The sequence below is a fragment of the Dermacentor albipictus genome, chromosome 2 (assembly GCF_038994185.2).
Source record: "Dermacentor albipictus isolate Rhodes 1998 colony chromosome 2, USDA_Dalb.pri_finalv2, whole genome shotgun sequence".
NCBI lineage: Eukaryota > Metazoa > Arthropoda > Arachnida > Ixodida > Ixodidae > Dermacentor > Dermacentor albipictus.
Window position 1 is genome coordinate 201,028,733 of NC_091822.1, and position 17,400 is coordinate 201,046,132.

General features: G+C 46.3%; 1 protein-coding gene and 1 long non-coding RNA gene across 10 annotated transcripts in view; both read left to right on the forward strand.

Annotated features, from left to right (window-relative positions):
- The window catches only part of LOC135904556 (selenocysteine lyase-like), a 138,775-nt gene that overhangs the window by 23,752 nt on the left and 97,623 nt on the right, over positions 1-17,400 (forward strand). For all 9 annotated transcript variants that reach the window (XM_065435411.2, XM_065435409.2, XM_065435412.2 and 6 more), the window contains one exon: positions 9,598-9,725. In XM_065435411.2, the coding sequence (XP_065291483.1) occupies positions 9,598-9,725 (128 nt within the window). The remainder of the gene's footprint in view (positions 1-9,597; positions 9,726-17,400) is intronic.
- LOC135904557 (uncharacterized) lies at positions 10,755-16,048 on the forward strand. Its single transcript, XR_010565143.2, has 3 exons — positions 10,755-12,496; positions 13,313-13,425; positions 13,754-16,048. It is a non-coding gene; the product is annotated as an uncharacterized lncRNA (long non-coding RNA).

A 17,400-nucleotide genomic window follows, 5' to 3' on the forward strand; every position in this document is an offset into this window, starting at 1 on the left:
TGCGGTGGTTTCATCGTGGTATGCTTTTAGTATTTCTTTTCGAAGTGATGCCAGTATGACAAGCAGGTACGTGCTGCCACTGGCAGAAGAGTTCTTATAGAGAGCATCATTCTGGTTTCCCAAGAAATTAATTAGTGGGAGCAACTCTGGGTCGCGGCACTGCTCATGTGAAATGGTGACGGCAAGGAGGACGCCCAAAAATGCAGCTTCCACATCCACGTCATCGGTACCAGCGGACTCGACGGGTGACCATGAGAGGCAGTTGGCATCAGTGTGCCTCTTCCCTGATTTGTAAATTATGGTCATGTCAAACTCCTGAAGCCTAAGACTCCAGCACGCCAGACGGCCAGATGAATCTTTCAGGTTAGTCAGTCAACAAAGAGAATGATGATCGCTGACAACCTTGAATGAATGGCTGTACAAATATGGGCGAAATTTGATAACCGCCCACACCACGGCGAGGCATTCCTTCTCAGTAGTCGAGTAGTTTTCCTCCATACGTGAGAGAGATCGGCTAGCATAGCCGATTACTTTTTCGGAGCCGTCTTGTCACTGAACCGGTATGGCACTCAGACCAACATTGCTCGCATCAGTGTGAAGTGCTGTAGGAGCATGCTGGTTGAAGTGTGAAAGAACAGGAGGTGTTTGCAGGTGTTGGTGTAGTTTGCTAAATGCTACTTGCTCACTTTCACCCCACAGAAAGGGAACATCGTTGCGTGTCAGGCGTGTTAACGGCACAGCAATACATGAAAAGTTTGCAATAAAACGTTGGTAATAGGCGCACCGCCCCAAGAAGCGCCTCACTGTCTTCTTGTCAGACGGTGTGGGGAACTTGGCCAAAGCGTCTACTTTGGCTGGATCAGGTCCGACACCCTCGTGACTGACGACATGGCCGAGGAAGCATAGCTAACTGAAACCAAAATGACATTTCTCAGGCTTTAATGTCGGGCCAGCCGACCGTATGGCTTGGAGAACAGGGAGTAACCGGCTCAGGTGCTCCTCAAATGTAGCTGAGAACACTATCACGTTGTCTAGATAGACCAAGCATGTTTGCCACATCAGACCTGATAGTATCGTGTCCATCAGTCACTGAAAAGTGGCAGGCGCTAAGCACAGACCAAAAGGAAGGACCTCAAATTCGTAAAGATCGTCAAGGGTCACGAAGACACTTTTCTCTCGATCTCTCTCATCTAACTCAATCTGCCAATACCCGCTTCATAGGGCCATTGATTAAAAATAATGTGCCTGCTGCAGCCTGTCCAGTGAATCGTCGATGCGTGGCAGTGGGTAGACATCTTTCTTCGTGACCTGGTTTAATTTGCGGTAATCGATACAGAATCGCAAACTGCCATCTTTCTTTTGGACTAATACCACAGGTGACGCCCAGGGAGTTTTCGAAGGCTGTATCACACCATCCTCGAGCACCTTCTTCACTTGTTTTAGAATCTCTTCATGTTCCTTTCAAGCTACACAATAGGTATTTTGTCGAATTGGCCGCGCAGTATCATCCTTTATGATACAGTGCTTGGTCAGTGGTGTTTGTTTGACTTTTGACGTAGTCGAAAAGCAGTCTTCAAACTGTTGTGTCAGCTCCAATAGGTGCTGCTGCTTTCAAAGCAACAGGGTGGAGCTAATGTCGACAGACAAAGGTGGTGAGAGCGGCACGATTGTTTCTTGTAGAGTGAAACAATCTCACTTGGGTGATGTCGTCACAGTACGCAATTACAGTACCCTTCTGGATGTGACAGCATTCGTTGTTGAAGTTTGTGAGAAGGACTCCCTCATGCCCATGAATCATGTCGAGTACGCCTCTAGCAATGGAAATGCCTTGTGTGAGCAATAGTGCAACAATTTGCTCCGTGATCACATCCCTGTTGTACGGCTTCTTGCATGATAGAGACAAGGCAGCAGGATTGCGGTTGAAGGGGTCACATCGTCGGCGATTCGCAAACGCTCATGTTTCCAATCATTCATTGTGTCGCCATATGGGCTGGCAGAAAACGTCGCCATATGTTCCAGAATGTTTATGACTGTGCCGTGATCTCGCAGAGAATCCATCCCCTGGATGAGGTCTTTGCAGTAGTCAGGGAGAATGACGAAAGTGGCAACGAAGCTCCCGTTGGTGTCATTAGCTGACACCAATGTTCTCGTTGGTGTCATTAGCTGACCCCCAGCACTTCTTATGTGGGGCCCTGTCCATGTTGTCTTCACTTTCCTAATGTGGTCGGCCAGCTCTTGCTGCATTATGGAGAATTATGCACCAGTGTCAACAAGTGCAGTGATGTGATTTCGATCCACCAGAATGCGGCACTGGCAATGTGTTCTTGTTGGTGTCATTAGCTGACCCCCAGCACTTCTTATGTGGGGCCGTGTCCATGTTGTCTTCACTTTCCTAATGTGGTCGGCCAGCTCTTGCTGCATTATGGAGAATTATGCGCCAGTGTCAACAAGTGCAGTGATGTGATGTCCATCCACCAGAATGCACCAGAACGTCGTTGGCATGAGTACAGTCAAACCGCAATAACGAAATCGATGGGGAATGCGCAAAAATTCGCTTTCACAAGAATTTTGTTGTTGCGAAGCACAGAGACGTAATGCATCACAGAACAAAACTTATCTGTCGGAATTCCGTTTGCCTACTTTGGCAAGCTTTGCTCGAGGACATAGAACCACATTACCGACAGTGCAAAGTGCATTGCATGCATCGATCAGCAGTGGCAGCACTACTGTGAAGCAGTATTCTCTGTCATTTGCTTTCAGAGATACCATCACTTTTGCGAGATTTTGCTTAACTCGACACCGGATGCAGAGCAACAGTGCATGCAGCAGCATTTCTTTAGTGCACGTGGTTGCCCGTAGGCGCTGACGCTTCTGGTGCCGAGCACGAAAGTGATTGTATCTCGTATACCCAAAGGCAAATGATAGAGATTATGGCTCCTTCACGCAAATCTACGTCCGGCACTGAATTCGCATGCGATGCTTGTCAGGTGGCACCAAAAGCAGCGTTCTTGAAGCAAGGGATCCGTATTCCCAGACAAATTTCTCAATCACGACCCGATGCGTGGCACTCCATGCTGTGACCACCATCTCAAGTGCCATAAACAATTCCATGTCGGTGGGACGTGGATTTGCTTCTTTTCTTTTTATTCCCTGCATTTTTCTCATTGAGGCGCACATTACGCAATGCACTGCTGGAATCGGCGATCGTGTTCGAAACGAGCGTCCAGTTTGGGTTCAGTTTCGCCTCACGCGATTGGCCTAGGCTGTGTTGAGTCATCAGCTGTGAGGAATGCAAACTGAACGCGCGTATTGAACAATGATCTCTGATCTCGCCTAATAGGCATGCAAAAACCGTCGTCACATGCCAGTAGCAACATGCGTGTCGCTTCAAATGGGTGATCAATGAACAAGATGGCGGCCATGACGTGTTTCCAATGCATGCGATTGCTTCCGGCACTTGGTTGTTTTTGTAAACAAAAATGGCGGTGCCCACGCAAGTGTAATGTGGTGGTATTTTAGGCAATTTTAGTGCAAAGCAATCGCATTCGAGCACATCTTGGAGCCTGCTAGCCCTATGTGAGTAGTTAACATACAGTGTTACGTTCCGGCAAATTTCGTTGATGCAGGATTGTAGTGCAGGGACATTTTGTTGCTGAGAGGTACGAAATGCGTTAAATCCTATGGCCGTTTGCCGGGGATACGAAAATATTTTGTTGTCGCGAGAATTCCGTTGTTGCGAGATTTCGTTAGTGTGAGTTTTGACTGTACTTGTCATCGTCATGTTGTCTTCATCAGCGTGAGTATTCATTGTTGTCATGTTGTCTTCATAGGGAGCGCAGGGGGTATTTTTGGAGTCTATTTACAAGGCAACCTTCTCCCCGGAGGTCGCTGCCGTTAGCTACCCAGGCACAGACTAGGGGAGCGACCAGCCCTGCCGACGTCAGTGGTGAAAGTCTGGCGGTTTGGGGAAGTGTAATGCACAGGTGATGGGGATTGCCAGTGACGACGTGGTGAAGCTGTTTGATGGGGTGACAGCTGATCACTGTTCGGGTCACAACGGTCATTGAAGTGCAGAGAAGCGGCAGGTGAAAAGGGGCCGACTCCAGAATCTGGATGGGGGCAGTAAAGGGCAATGTGACCTAGTTCACTACAATGGAAGCAGAGTGTTCGACGGTCGGCCGCGGGCCACAAGTCGGTACAGCGAACTGGAGGTCGTCTCACAGACTCCCATTGCCACCATGGCATGGGAACGGGCCGTGGCTGAAATGGTGTTACCGGCGGCGAAGGGGGAGGACGTCGGACCATGTCGGCATAGGTCGGTGAACGTGTTGCTGGACGTATTGCTGGACATGGGGCTGGTGAGGAGAACGCTTGCATCAACTCCTGGCGCACAACTTCGGCAACAGAAATGACCGGCGACTCTAGGAGGAATGCCGAGGGCTCACAGCTCTTCACGCAGGATTTCTCGAATCATGTCCCGTAAAGAAGTGTGGTCAATAATCTGAGCTGCGGAGCTGAGTGGCGTGTTGTTGGGCTGGCGGTCGAAGTGGCGACAACGTTGCTGAAGCGCCTGCTCCATAAGCCACTTCCTTGATGAAGTTGTCGATCGTTGTTGGCGTGTTTCGTACAAGACCGGCAAAGAGTGGTTCCTTAACTTCTCGCATCAGATGACGCACTTTCTTTGCCTCGGTCATATCGGGGTCAGCTTGGCGAAATAGACGGGCCATATCTTCCGCATGCATGGCGACGGTCTTTCTAGGTTTCTGTACCCGAGCCTCAATAAGTTGTTGCATAAGCCCGAGAATGTATCGAGGAGCTGACGACAAAAATTGCTCCATGTTTGGAAGCTCGCTTCTCTGTTCGCGTACCATGTACTAGCGCTGTTTTCTAGCGTGAAATAAGCATGGGCAAGCTTTTGTTGGTTGCCAGAGCGATGGTTGCACTGCTCAAGCCAGTCCTTGACATCTTCAAAGCATCGCCGTGGAATATTTTGGGGACATGAGGGTGTTCAAGAGTCACCTGGGAAAGGCTAGCCGCTGTTTGTGAAGGAGGAAGAAGCGGTGCTGATGTAGCCATGCTGATGGGAGTCGCAACAGGAAGGAAGTCCGGCCTCGGGCCGAGCAGGCGCCGATGGAAACGGTACACTGGATTTGTTACGAGAGGTGGAGCTTCGGAACTGGGTGTAAGGTTCCGAATAGGGGTTGCCCGCATGGGGTTGCAGGCTCCAGCACCTCCACCAGTGTTGCAACATCACAACAGGGGTTGCAGAGCAGGAGGCACAGCAGCAGGTCGCCATTTTTATTATGAGCGCAACTGCGACTTCTTCTCCACTGCACCTTGACTAATACGCTCATGCACACTCGCGTTGTCCTCTTCTTCAGTGGAGTACAGGTGTGGCAATATATGAAGTAAGAGTAAAAGCAGATGAATTCAGGCTGGTGCTTGCAGAAAAATATGCAGTTTTAGAACAGGAAGGTAGAGATAACATAGGTAATAAATGAGACTATAGCTAGGCTGATTTCAGAAGCAGCACTTGAAGTGGGAGGTAAGGCACCAAGGCAACCAGTAGTTAAGCTCTTTCAAGTAACACAGCATGTAATAAAGAAATGACGCAGCATGAAAGTGTATAACTGAAGAGATCAGGTAGAATTAGCTAAACTGTCAAAGCTGAGAAACTAGTAAGTGATATCTGAAATTGTAACATCATAAAGGTTGAGGAAGCAGTAAAAAATAGCCACAGCATGAAATTGGTGAGAAGAAAACTTGGTATAGGATAGGGCAAGATGTATGCAGTGCAAAATAAGCAGGGTAATGTCATCAGCAATTTTGATGATTTAGTAAAAGCAGCAGAACAATTCTATACTAACCCTGTACTAACCCTGAGCAGCCAGGCAACCTTCACTAAAAGCATTGATGAACAGGATACAGAGGTTCCTTCTATAACTAGCGATGAAGTTAGGACTTTGCAAGACATGTTCTCGGGAAAAGCCACAGGAGATGGAATAACAATCGATTTAATGAAAGATGGAAGAGATATTATGCTTGAAAAGCTTGTAGCCCATTATATGCAATGCCTCACAACTTCAAGTGTTCCAGAGAACTGGAAGAATGCCAGCATTATACTAATGCATGAGAAGGGAGACAAAAAATGGAAGACCAATTTCCTATAGAATCGGGGCAACACTTGACTTCAATCAACCAAGATAACAGGCTGGCTTCAGGAAGGGGTGTTCTACAGTGGATCACGTACATGCCATCAATCAGGTAATTTAGAAATCAGAGGGGTACAGTCAGCCTCTTCATATGACTTTAATAGGTTATGAAAAGGCATTTGATTCATTAGAGATACCAGCAGTTATAGAGGCATTGCATAATCAAGGATTACAGGAGGCATACGTGAATATCTTGGGCAATATCTACAAAAATTCCACAGGTACCTTGCTCCTCCACAAAAAAAGTAGAAAATTGCCTATCAAGGGTCAGGTAAGGAGACGCAATCTCTCCAATGCTATTCACTGCATGTTTAGAAGTACAGCTAAACCTCGATATAACGAAGTGGTAAAATTGGCAATTTGCTTCCTTATATCGAAATTTCGTTGTGTTGAAATTAGCCCTTTTATGCAATAAGTACAGGTGCTGGTCGATTTTGCTTACACGGAAAGAGGCCGCAGAATCTTCCAAATTATCAAGCAATAATAATAATAAAAAAAGCAAATTTGAATGAGAAAACAATTCATTTTGATGAATTTGGGAGCCGGGGCCGAATTATACGGTTTCATGCCGGGTCGACGATATCTTCACATAGGCGGTATGAATTCTATGAAGCCAGCCGCACTTTCGCGTGCACTCCACCTCAGCGGCTGATAGCGTCGCCCGCACTGGGACGACGCTATCACGAAAAGCGCTGGCAGCAGGGAGCGAATGCTTCGTCTGCCTCTCACTCCAGCAGGTCACCGAAACTCAAGATTATGCAACCTTCAATACTAAATGCGCAGGAAGACAGCTTACATGATGCCACGCCGTCTTGGCATGCTGTTACGTCTCAACACCACAAAGGCGTTAATTAGACGTTTGCCCCGATGCAAACCACCCATCCCACAGTGCCTATCCAGACGTCAACGCAGCATGGACACCGACTGTTGATGGCTCCATAAATGGCTGCACCTCCAGCACTACCTGACAGCCTGAACAAATGATGAGGGGGGCCAATACCAAGTGCTTCCGAACAACGACAGCGACCTTGGATTTGCAGGTTGCTATCCTGCCGCACATTCCATACCATCGGGCTTCGGAGGCGGGGTTACTGCGGAGCTTGCGATAGCATGGGAGTGGCATTCCAATAAATTCGACAATTGTCATTTGCAGCTAGACAGTATTCAGATTGCCTAGTCGGTTCGTCTAGGGAAAAGACGGTATTAAAAGCGGATACTTTTCGTGCCGTATGGCAGAGGGTCCTGTTGTGAACTCGGAAGTTTAACTTGCTCCTGCATGGAGTGGGCTTCCATAACTGAAGCCATGTAACTTAAGCCAATAAACGCTTTTGCCTTCATTCCTTCCACTGTATCCAACATACTCGTCGATGGGCTTGGTGGATTCCTTGCCTTAATGCCACCCTAAGCCGCAACAACGCCCATTATTTGCGCACGCAGCAGACTACTTCTAAAGCAGGGTGTGCGGCTGTGTATGCGTTCAGCCACGCTTACAGCCGTGCGCAGCCACGGCTGAGACACGTGCCAGAAATCGCGACGTGCCCCTACTTACTCTTCCCCTCCTTGCCCCGCCCCTCATGCGCACTTGATGGCATTACCGCGAGCTTGCTCCCTCGCCCTCTTTCCCTTTGCTCTCATGGGAAAGCAGCGTTCATGCGTAAAGCCACCATCTTTCTTTCTCATTCTCACTCCCTTTCACTCGCACCAAAAGCACAAAGTGCCAGAGTGTTCTTATCGCACTTGGACTTTAACAGAACATGATGCGGCTTCACTTCTGCGGTTGCTCTTGTCGCATCATGCATGATTTGTGAGATGGGCGATTTGAGAGGTGCGTTTGCAAGCAGCCGCTTCTAATTCAGTTATTTGGCCATCTGCGTCCGTGGAAATTTCCATTTATTGGCTCAGCATTCCTTTGCTGCTGAAACAAAATTTCATTATATGGAAATCGCATACAAACGCACTTTGTTATATTGAGATTCTAATTACATGGTGTTCTATGGACAGTAGGCTATGAAAAGTTAAATACTTTGTTATGTCGAGATTTTTGTTATATTGAAGTTCATTATATCAAGGTTTAACTGTGTTCAAGCTATTAGTCTTGAAAGGCTTAGGAGTGAGGATCAACGGCGAATATCTTGACAACCTTCCGTTTGCAGAGTACATTGTCCTGTTCAGCAATACAGGGGATGAGTTGCAACAAATGATTGAGGACCTTAACTGAGAAAGTGTAAGCATAGGGATGAAGATTAATATGCGGAAGACGAAAGTAACGTTCAATAGCCTAGCAAGGAAACAAGAATTCATGATTGCCAGTCAGCCTGTAGAGTCTGTGCAGGAGTACATTTAGGTCAATTACTCACAAGAGAACTTCCTCGTAAGAAGGACATTTACAGAACAATAAAAAATCGGTTGGAGTGCATACGACAGGCATTGCCAAATTCTGGCTGGCAGCTTGAAAAAAATTAATGGAGCTTGGTAGGCTATGTAATGCGTTGGGCAGATTACTGGTGGAAGTTCATGGTTATATTGAGCTTAGTTTTACAGTGACGATATTTAGTGAAGGACAGGATGTGGACGTACGTACGTCCACGTTCTGTCCTTCACTTAATATTGTCACTGTAAAACTAAGCGCAATGTAACCATGAAAGTTCACCAACTAGCCCCCTTCATTGCTTTACTAACTGGTGGAATATTAGAGTTACAGAATGGGTGCCAAGAGAAGGTAAGTGCAGCCGAGGATGGCAGAAAACTAGGTGGGGTGATGAAATTATAAAATTTGCAGTTTCGAGTTGGAATCAGCTAGCACAAGACATGGGTGATCGCTGGGAGAGGCCTTTGTCCCACAGTGGACGTAAAAATAGGCTGATGATGACATATAAGCTGATATGTCGTATGAATGTCGACTCTAGCGACGCAAGTGCTGGCGCGGACGGTGACTGCCATCCTCTTCTGTCGCTGGAGCCCTCCCCCAGGGCAGCGGCTGAAGATAAGAGCTGTCCTGCCCAAGTGTTCTACCACAGCATCTAAACCTTTGGACGCTCGAAAGCACTCGCGTGGCAGCATGTATATATTGAAGAGCTATGATAGTGATGAACGCACCCCACAGCTAGGTTGCACGAGAGCATGTGCCCTTTGTATTTGCGTCTCTGTTTGGTGGTGAAACTCTGACTACTAGCCCCTGCAAAAACTGGGGGGAAAATGCCAAAGAAAACCATTTGCTTTAATAGAAGTGGAGCTGGGCAGGTCATGTGATCTGTAAAACAAATAACCTGTCATCTGTTAATAGAAAGGGTGCCAATTGAAAACAAATCTAGTGAAAGGCAGCAGAGAAATTATAGGACTCCTTTTTGCTTTACTAAGAATTATTTTTTTTTTACGACCTATGCAGATCTCACAATTGTTCCTGTCTCAAAGGCCACTGGTAGTGTGTCTTCTGAAGAAATTGTGTCTGCTATTCGTCCTGAGACTTGCTTGATCACCGTCATGCTGGCAAACAATGAAACTGGAATAATTCAGGTAAGATTTTGCAGCACTTCAAGACCTAAGTCAATATGTAAACTGTGATAGCTTAATCAGTTTCACTGTGCCAAATTTCTTGCTCAAATTGTGAATTTTTGCGTTAGCTCGAACCATAGATCTTGCAGTCAAAGTATGCAACTTTTTAATATTTACATTGTAGTTGTCATTTCCAAAGGTCATGCATAATAAATTGTGCATTATGAATGGGTGTGCGAGTGAGCAGGGCCACGTGGAGTATTGCTCCATCTCAGCTTGCTCTTTTATTGGTGGAGAATAATAACATCTTTAAGTAACTATGTACCATATTTACTCGAAAATAGGTAGAGCACGAATATAGGTCGACCTCTGTATATTGTGCTCTCCGAGAAATTAAAAAAAAAAAATATTTGAATATAGGTCGACCTCTTACAATCGAGTACAACTCTAAATGTGCGTTACCATATCGCCATCCGCATTTCAAAATGGCTGCCTCATACGTGCTAAGAGCCTAGCTGCTCTAGCTTCCTCCATGTGCTCAGGCCCCGCACACTCTCAAGTTCAAAAAATGGCCACAGAGGGCGAAAAAATCGACTGCGCGGCGCTGCTAAAAAAACAAGCATAGCACACCAGTTAAAAAGGTTCCCCCATGAGCGCAATATCTCCTGCTAGAGGCGCCGTTGTAAGCGCAGTTTTAACCTACAAACTTTCTTCAGCAATAAACGAAGCATTTTTATGCGAAGCATATTACGAGGGCTCAACCCAGCTCCTCGGGCGCGGCGGTGACCATGAAATCACGTGACACCGTGACGTCACGACAGAGGAGAAGTGGCTTTGGCTCAACTCTTGCAAGACGGGCTGGGTGGGAATCGAACCAGGGTCTCCGGAGTGTGGGACGGAGACGCTACCACTGAGCCACGAGTACAACGCTTCAAAGCGGTACAAAAGCGCCTCTAGTGAATGCGGTGTTGCCTTAGAAACGCGCTGTTTCTAAGGCGTGCGTCTCTTGCTCAGGCGCACATTTCGTTGCCGCGCCGAACGCTGCTTTGCTCGACGCTCACCGCGTCCAATGCGGGGCGCGTAGTCGCTGCCCTGTAGCCCATTGTCTTACACCCCTTGGCGGGTCGACGGGAACGCTATCGCGTTCCACTCTTGAAGGCGAAGAAGTAATGCATGAGTTGTTTCTTCGTCTAGCCGAACCAAATATAGCCAAGCAACAGCAGTTCACCAGGCTAAACAGTGGTTCAACAACTAAAATAAAGGCTAGTATGCTTCGCATCCTGGGCTTAACCTTACCTAAGCCACAGCCATTTTTATTACATGACAAAAAGTACAAAATTATCATTTCTAATTACTATACTTTGTACTCTTTATTACTAACTTTGTTGTTTTTTGCCCTTATATACAGTCGCCGACCGTTTATTTGGACCTCACGGGGACTGCGAAAATGTCCGAATAAACAGGTGTCCGAAAAAGCAGATTAAGAAAAAAAATGAAATCCTTTATTTCCACGCACTTATTCGGGCTCGGCAGTAGGCTTGGAAGAAATTGTGAATGCGCCGTTGCACGCTGTTCCGTTTACGCGCTATCAGATAAGCCTGAATCTCGGAGAGGGTCGTACGGTCACTATTAGCGGCTGAAAGCACAGTCACTGTTTGTACATGCTCCGCATGCCACGGCAGCGCAGCACATGGTGCGTCATCTTCCGACTTGTCATCGTCGGGCGGTGCAGCAGAAACCTGACGAATGATCATGCCGTCGTCAAGTTCTGCGCATGTCAGTACAGCAGTGTCAGCACCTATGAAACTGTCAAATGATACGGTGTCCAGAATCGCAATGCAACCACTGCGCAGGTCTCGGCAGAACATTTCCCGCGTCAGTAGGGAGCACATCGGAAGGCGACAAGTCTTAGGCCTCCCGGCACCCGCTTGCCGGCATTCCCCAGCGCAGTCTGCGCCGGCACTGTCAGCGCCATTAGACCCTTGACGCGATGTTTACGTATGCCGCGTTAGATCACCGAAACCTCGACACAGCACACAAAGCAAACACCACCGTGCCGACACCAGTCGCTCAAACTTTCGAAAAACGTGGCCTGCTCGCAGCGTCTTGCGCGAAGAAACAAATCAGCTGCTGGATTGTCTTGACATGGCTTACTAAGCTGAAACCGGAACTGCTGCAGAGCCACTCTATCTAACCAGGCAGAAACAATGATGATGAGCGGGGATTTCCAGTAGCGCCACTTCGTGGGGCAGCAAGGAAGCTCCGTTCAAGATAAAAATGGCGTTCAGCAAGTCGAACCATGCACCGGTCAGAGTAGGTGCATGGTGCTCTCGACCGAGTTGGCTCAAGGTGTGTCCGAAAAATCAGACGAGAGGTTGCAAGGTGTCCGAACTTTCGGCAGTTGTTATACATTATGGTCTATGGGGAGAATGGCGGTGCCGCGAAGCTGATCGAATAATCGGGCATGTCCGAATTTTCGGAGTCCGGAAAATCGGTCGGCGACTGTATATAAAAATAGCATTCAGCATCATCAACCTTTAAATTTAAAATTTTTACCGGTATGTTCGCATGCACGGCAGGTACGGATTCATTGGTTCATACATTGGTTCCTTATATTGTGCTAAAAGCAATTTATTGCGCTTTGATACCTCGCATTATTTAACTTTGGGTGAAGAGACGTGTTGTGAACGGAGATGTAAGCCTGAAAGTTAGGTTTCAGTCATGAGCCAAGTGGAACACGTCTGCATCGAAATGGGAGCCGGATCCTGCTGCAAGTGGGGACGGCAATACTGGTGAGTCATTTAACATCACTGCTTCAATCGCTATGTAATATATTCGTCTCATTAACCTACAGGTGGAGAGAAGTTAATGAACTAGATGCTGCATTACATATGGGCAGTCGGGACCCTCCGTTGCTGTTTCCAACCATCGTTATACACACATTCATGTAAGAGAGAGCAATATCAGAACGTGCGTCACATTTTTCTTCTCGTAGCCGTAGACATGGGTGACTGAGTAGCCTTATCAATATATTTTTTTTCGAGTCCACCGGCAACTTCTTTCTTCCACAAAACCGAATAACCCTTTAATAAACGGAAGCAAAAGTACTGAATTTAACGTATCAAGCAGTTTCACGCATGATAATTCATCCATATTTCGTACCTGTTGGTTCCAAATGTTCTTGCTGTTCAGTTTGGTTTACCCGAGGACTTTATTTTTGCAGCAGTGAAGCAGTGCCTCACGTTCATGCAGAAAAAGAATGCATCATTTCTAATAGCTTCATGTCTTTTCATGCATTTGCTTGTAAAACCAGCAGTGTGATCTCTTGTAGTGCATAAATGAGCGCAAGAATGTTCTCATTTGTGATCCTAATAATACTTAAGCTGTTGACACACGTTGTAGACTGGGAGACATCAATTTTATGGACAGTAGCAATATTGCTGCTTAAACACCCTAGACATGCTGCTTAAACACCCTAGAACAGTGTACATTTGCATGTGTTCTGCTGTTGCAAATCATTACAGTATATGTGTCACCTTTTTGCATTTCATATTGCAAAATTGTCTCCTTTTTTTTCAATTTTGATGCTGTCAAAACTTCTGTTCCAGACATGCAATAAAAAGGACGGCACCAGTGTAAAGCAACACACTCCACGCACTAAAGGAAAGCTAGTGGCAGCCTGCTACAAGGCCGTTGTGTGGACTTTTGCTGCTCCTACAAGGTAGACAAAACTGAGTTATGAAATAAATATGCTTGATATATGCTGTATTGGCTTGCTAGTCTTGAGATACAAGTAATTTGCTTGTAGCAGATGATATGAATGTTTGTTCATATTTATGGTTCAGCATAGTTGGTTAAAACATAAAAGAAAACACTACATGAGTTTGGCTAATCTGTAATTGAGATACAAGTCATTTGTTTGTAGCAGATGATATGTATGTTTGTTCGTATTTACAGTTCAGCATAATTGGTTAAAACATAAAAGAAAACACTACATGAGTTAGGCTAAACTGTGCTGTATCTCATGTGTTACTGTTCTGCTCCAACAGAGTCTGCAACAAGCACATCTTGGTCCTCATCACAGGAGCCCCCGTCTGCATCAACAGGAAGGGGCTGGAGTCGAATTCGCAAGGCTTTACACCACAAACAAAGAAGCCATTCCAGAAGTATTTGGATGAAATATCAAGTCTATGGACGACTGTGTCAAGAGTGAAAATAGCCTCAGCCATCATTCCACTAGCACGGATATTGGCCGAGTTATCCAGGTACCTGAAGAGCAAAAATTCTGTATCTTCAAATGTACCTGCAACCTCTGAACAAGCACGGATGATGCTGGCCAAGAGTTCCGTCAGCTTGCCCTTCCTTAATCAGCTTCCCGGCCTTGTCAAATTCCATTTGTGCCAAGTATAAGTTTTTTTCAATGAATGCAAGCTTTTTCATACCACATTGTTGTTAGAGATCATTCCTCTTCCTTATCCAAACATAAAACTCAACCGACTCTTTTCTCATACCTAATACCAGTCACTGTCTACTAGCATAACATATCTGTAGCAGTATTTTCTACTGTATGTTGCCATGTGCTATTCCTCTCCTGAAATAGCTGATGCTGCATCGACGTGTCTTGCATTAACCTGTGCACCGTGCGCTGTGTAGCATTTAACTTTTCTTAATGTTTTTGGCTTTCATTGCTTGCAAGGTAGAGCAGCTTCTTTCTTGAATGCAAGCTTTCTCATTCCGATATTTAATTCCTAGTCTCGTTCAGGATTGCTATTCTTGCTTGATAGCATGTGTTTTTGCTCAAGCTACGTTAAAGTGACTGATTGCAGAATCTGGTTTCACTGCTGTCTAACTTGGTGCTAGTCACCGTGTTACGTTTCTCGTATGTGGCAGCCTGGTCAGTTGCATTGGCAAACAGTCTCTCGAGGTAAGCACCTGCTCCTGCAGTCCGTACAGCGACATAGACTCCAAATTTACACGCACCATGATTGGTGCTCCCCGTTCCGTCCTTTCCTGCTGTAGCCATGTGCAAATTTTGCTTGTGGTGTTCCTCGGCCATGATTTGGCATCAACGGAGACTATCATACGTGGTTACCTGGTCCGAAGTGTATGAAGTTGATATCCACACGGATGGAAAGGTCTGCAGAAGTGGCTGCAAAATGGTGATGCCCATAATATCGACCATGTCTGTATTGAGAGAATGTGGGGCACCAAGTGTGAATTGCATATTAGCGGCAAGCAAAAGAACAAAAAGTAATGTGCAGGTTGGAAAGGAGGTAACGCTAAAATGCTGGGTACTCCATGCCGCTATATTGGCTGTGGCAGCATATGCTTGCATCACCAGATTACTTCGCAATGCAAGTTGCTCATCTTCAACGGCGACTGTTGATGCGAACAGGTGGGACACTGTCCAATCTACTTGCAGTGCTGGTTATCACTCTTTACCAGACTGCCATGTGCGACGAAGGCAAGCACTGTGCCTGAAGTCGAATAGCTGCATGTGCCGTAAGCAATTCGTGGTGCGTGAATGCTCACTGTTGTCATGTGGATCTTAGCCAATGTAGCGAATGTAGCGAATCTTAGCCAATGTTGTCATGTGGATCTTAGTCAATGAAGTGTATTGTCTGAACCTTATGCGGTGATTGAATGCTAACTCTCATTTGATCATGGTTGCAGTGTTATGTTTCTTGAATGTGGTAGCCTGGTCAGCTGTATTAGGCAACAGTCTCTAGAGGTAACCATCTGCTCCTGCAGTCCACACCGTGACAATGACTCCCAATTTACACGCACCGTAATTGGTACCCCCTGTTCATCCTTTCCTGCTGCAGCCGTGGGCAAATTATGCTTGTGGGCCTTCGTCAGCCGTGATGTGGTGGGAACGGAGAGCAGCATACGTGATTACATGGTCTGAAGTGTGTGAAGTTCATAACCACATGGGTGGAAAGGCCTGCAAAAGTGGCTGCAAAATGGTGGTGCCCACAAAACTGACCATGCCCATACTGAAAATGTAGGGCACCAAGTGTGAGTTGCACATTAGCGGCACGTAAAAGAACAAAAGAAACGTGCAGGTTAAAAAGAAGGTAGTGATAAAATACCGGGTAGTCCATGTCGCTGTGTTGGCTCTGGCAACAGATGCCTGCATCACCCAATTGCTTCGCAATGCATGCTATGGCGACTGTCGCTGCAAACAGGTGGGACACTCTGTCCAATCTGCTTGCGCTGCTAGTTGTTGCTCGTTACCAGACTGCCATGTGCTACGACGACTGTATGAGCCGTGTACGAGCTCGTGTCAATGATTCCAGCATCTGTCCAATCTGCTTGCGCTGCTAGTTGTTGCTCGTTACCAGACTGCCATGTGCTACGACGACTGTATGAGCCGTGTACGAGCTCGTGTCAATGATTCCAGCATGCTGGAATCATTGACACGAGCTCGTACACGGCTCATACAGTCGTCGTAGCACATGGCAGTCTGGTAACGAGCAACAACTAGCAGCGCAAGCAGATTGGACAGAGTGTCCCACCAATCTTAGCCATGCAGATTTGCATGGCTTTGCCATGCAGATTTGCATGCAGACATGCAAATTTTATTTCTGCTCTTGCACAAGAATGTACACTGCTTGTCTTCTGCCAATAAAGTTGCATGTTCTGTTCACTCACTTGTGGCTTGTTTGTATGGGGGTCAGTAGAAGCTCTTTGGTATCCTGACAATTAGAACGCACCAGCTACACAGCAGCCAAGGCAATGAGGCATGCTGCATAGCCAGCAGGGCGAGCACGGCGCGTACCGGCGTACGCTACCAGCGAAAAACGGCCATATTGGATTTTGCTCTAAAAAAAAAAAGAAAAACTTAATTTCTGTGATGATGATGATGCTGTGACCAACCCTTTGTATCTGGTGAACGTGGCAACCACGCCCAAGCAAGGATGACGCTCTACTGCCTACCTGTTAGAGCAAAGCAAGCACAGGTAGGAAAATTGAAAGAGAGCGCCAGAAGAAAAGGAAAGAGAAGAAAGAGAAAGGGGAAAACACTTCGTCTATATTTTAAAGTTTTTTCCACTGCTTTCACCAGACCTTCCTTACTTGTTGGTCCTAGTTCATTAATCAGCATAACGGGAACTCGTCTAGCCCTGTGGCTGTGCTCTTAGGAATTTTCTCTTTGGCTTTCTTCCAGTTGAAATTTGTCAGCACCAGCTCCTTTTTCATCTGGTTTTCTTCCATGCTCTTTTTTTCTTCAAATACTACCTCGTCATTGCCTTGGAAAGATTCCGCTGTTATTTTTTGGATGTAATTTAGTCGCTTCCCCTTCCAGTTTGTTTATATCTTTGTCTAGGATATGTTGTTGTATTGTTGTTGACTTCCTGCCTAATAATTTTATGTGGTTCCAAAATATTCTAGGTGCGGCCTTCTTTTTCTCATGTATCTCTGACAACCAATGTTCACTTACTTCTTTTATCTTTGCTTGTACCAGTATTTGAACCATAAGCTTTTTCTCCTGTATATTTCCCATTTACTGGCCACTTCATTCTGCAGCAGCTGCACCTTCTTTGCCTACCTGTGCTCTTGGGATGCTTTCTGTCGTTCGGCAAAAGCTTCTCGTATCTCCCTGTTCCACCAGCTTCTCAGTTTCTTTTTTGCTTTCCAAGAAACATGTTGTTTCTCTTTCCGTATTTCTGTTATTATTAAATTGAAAAGCTCACTA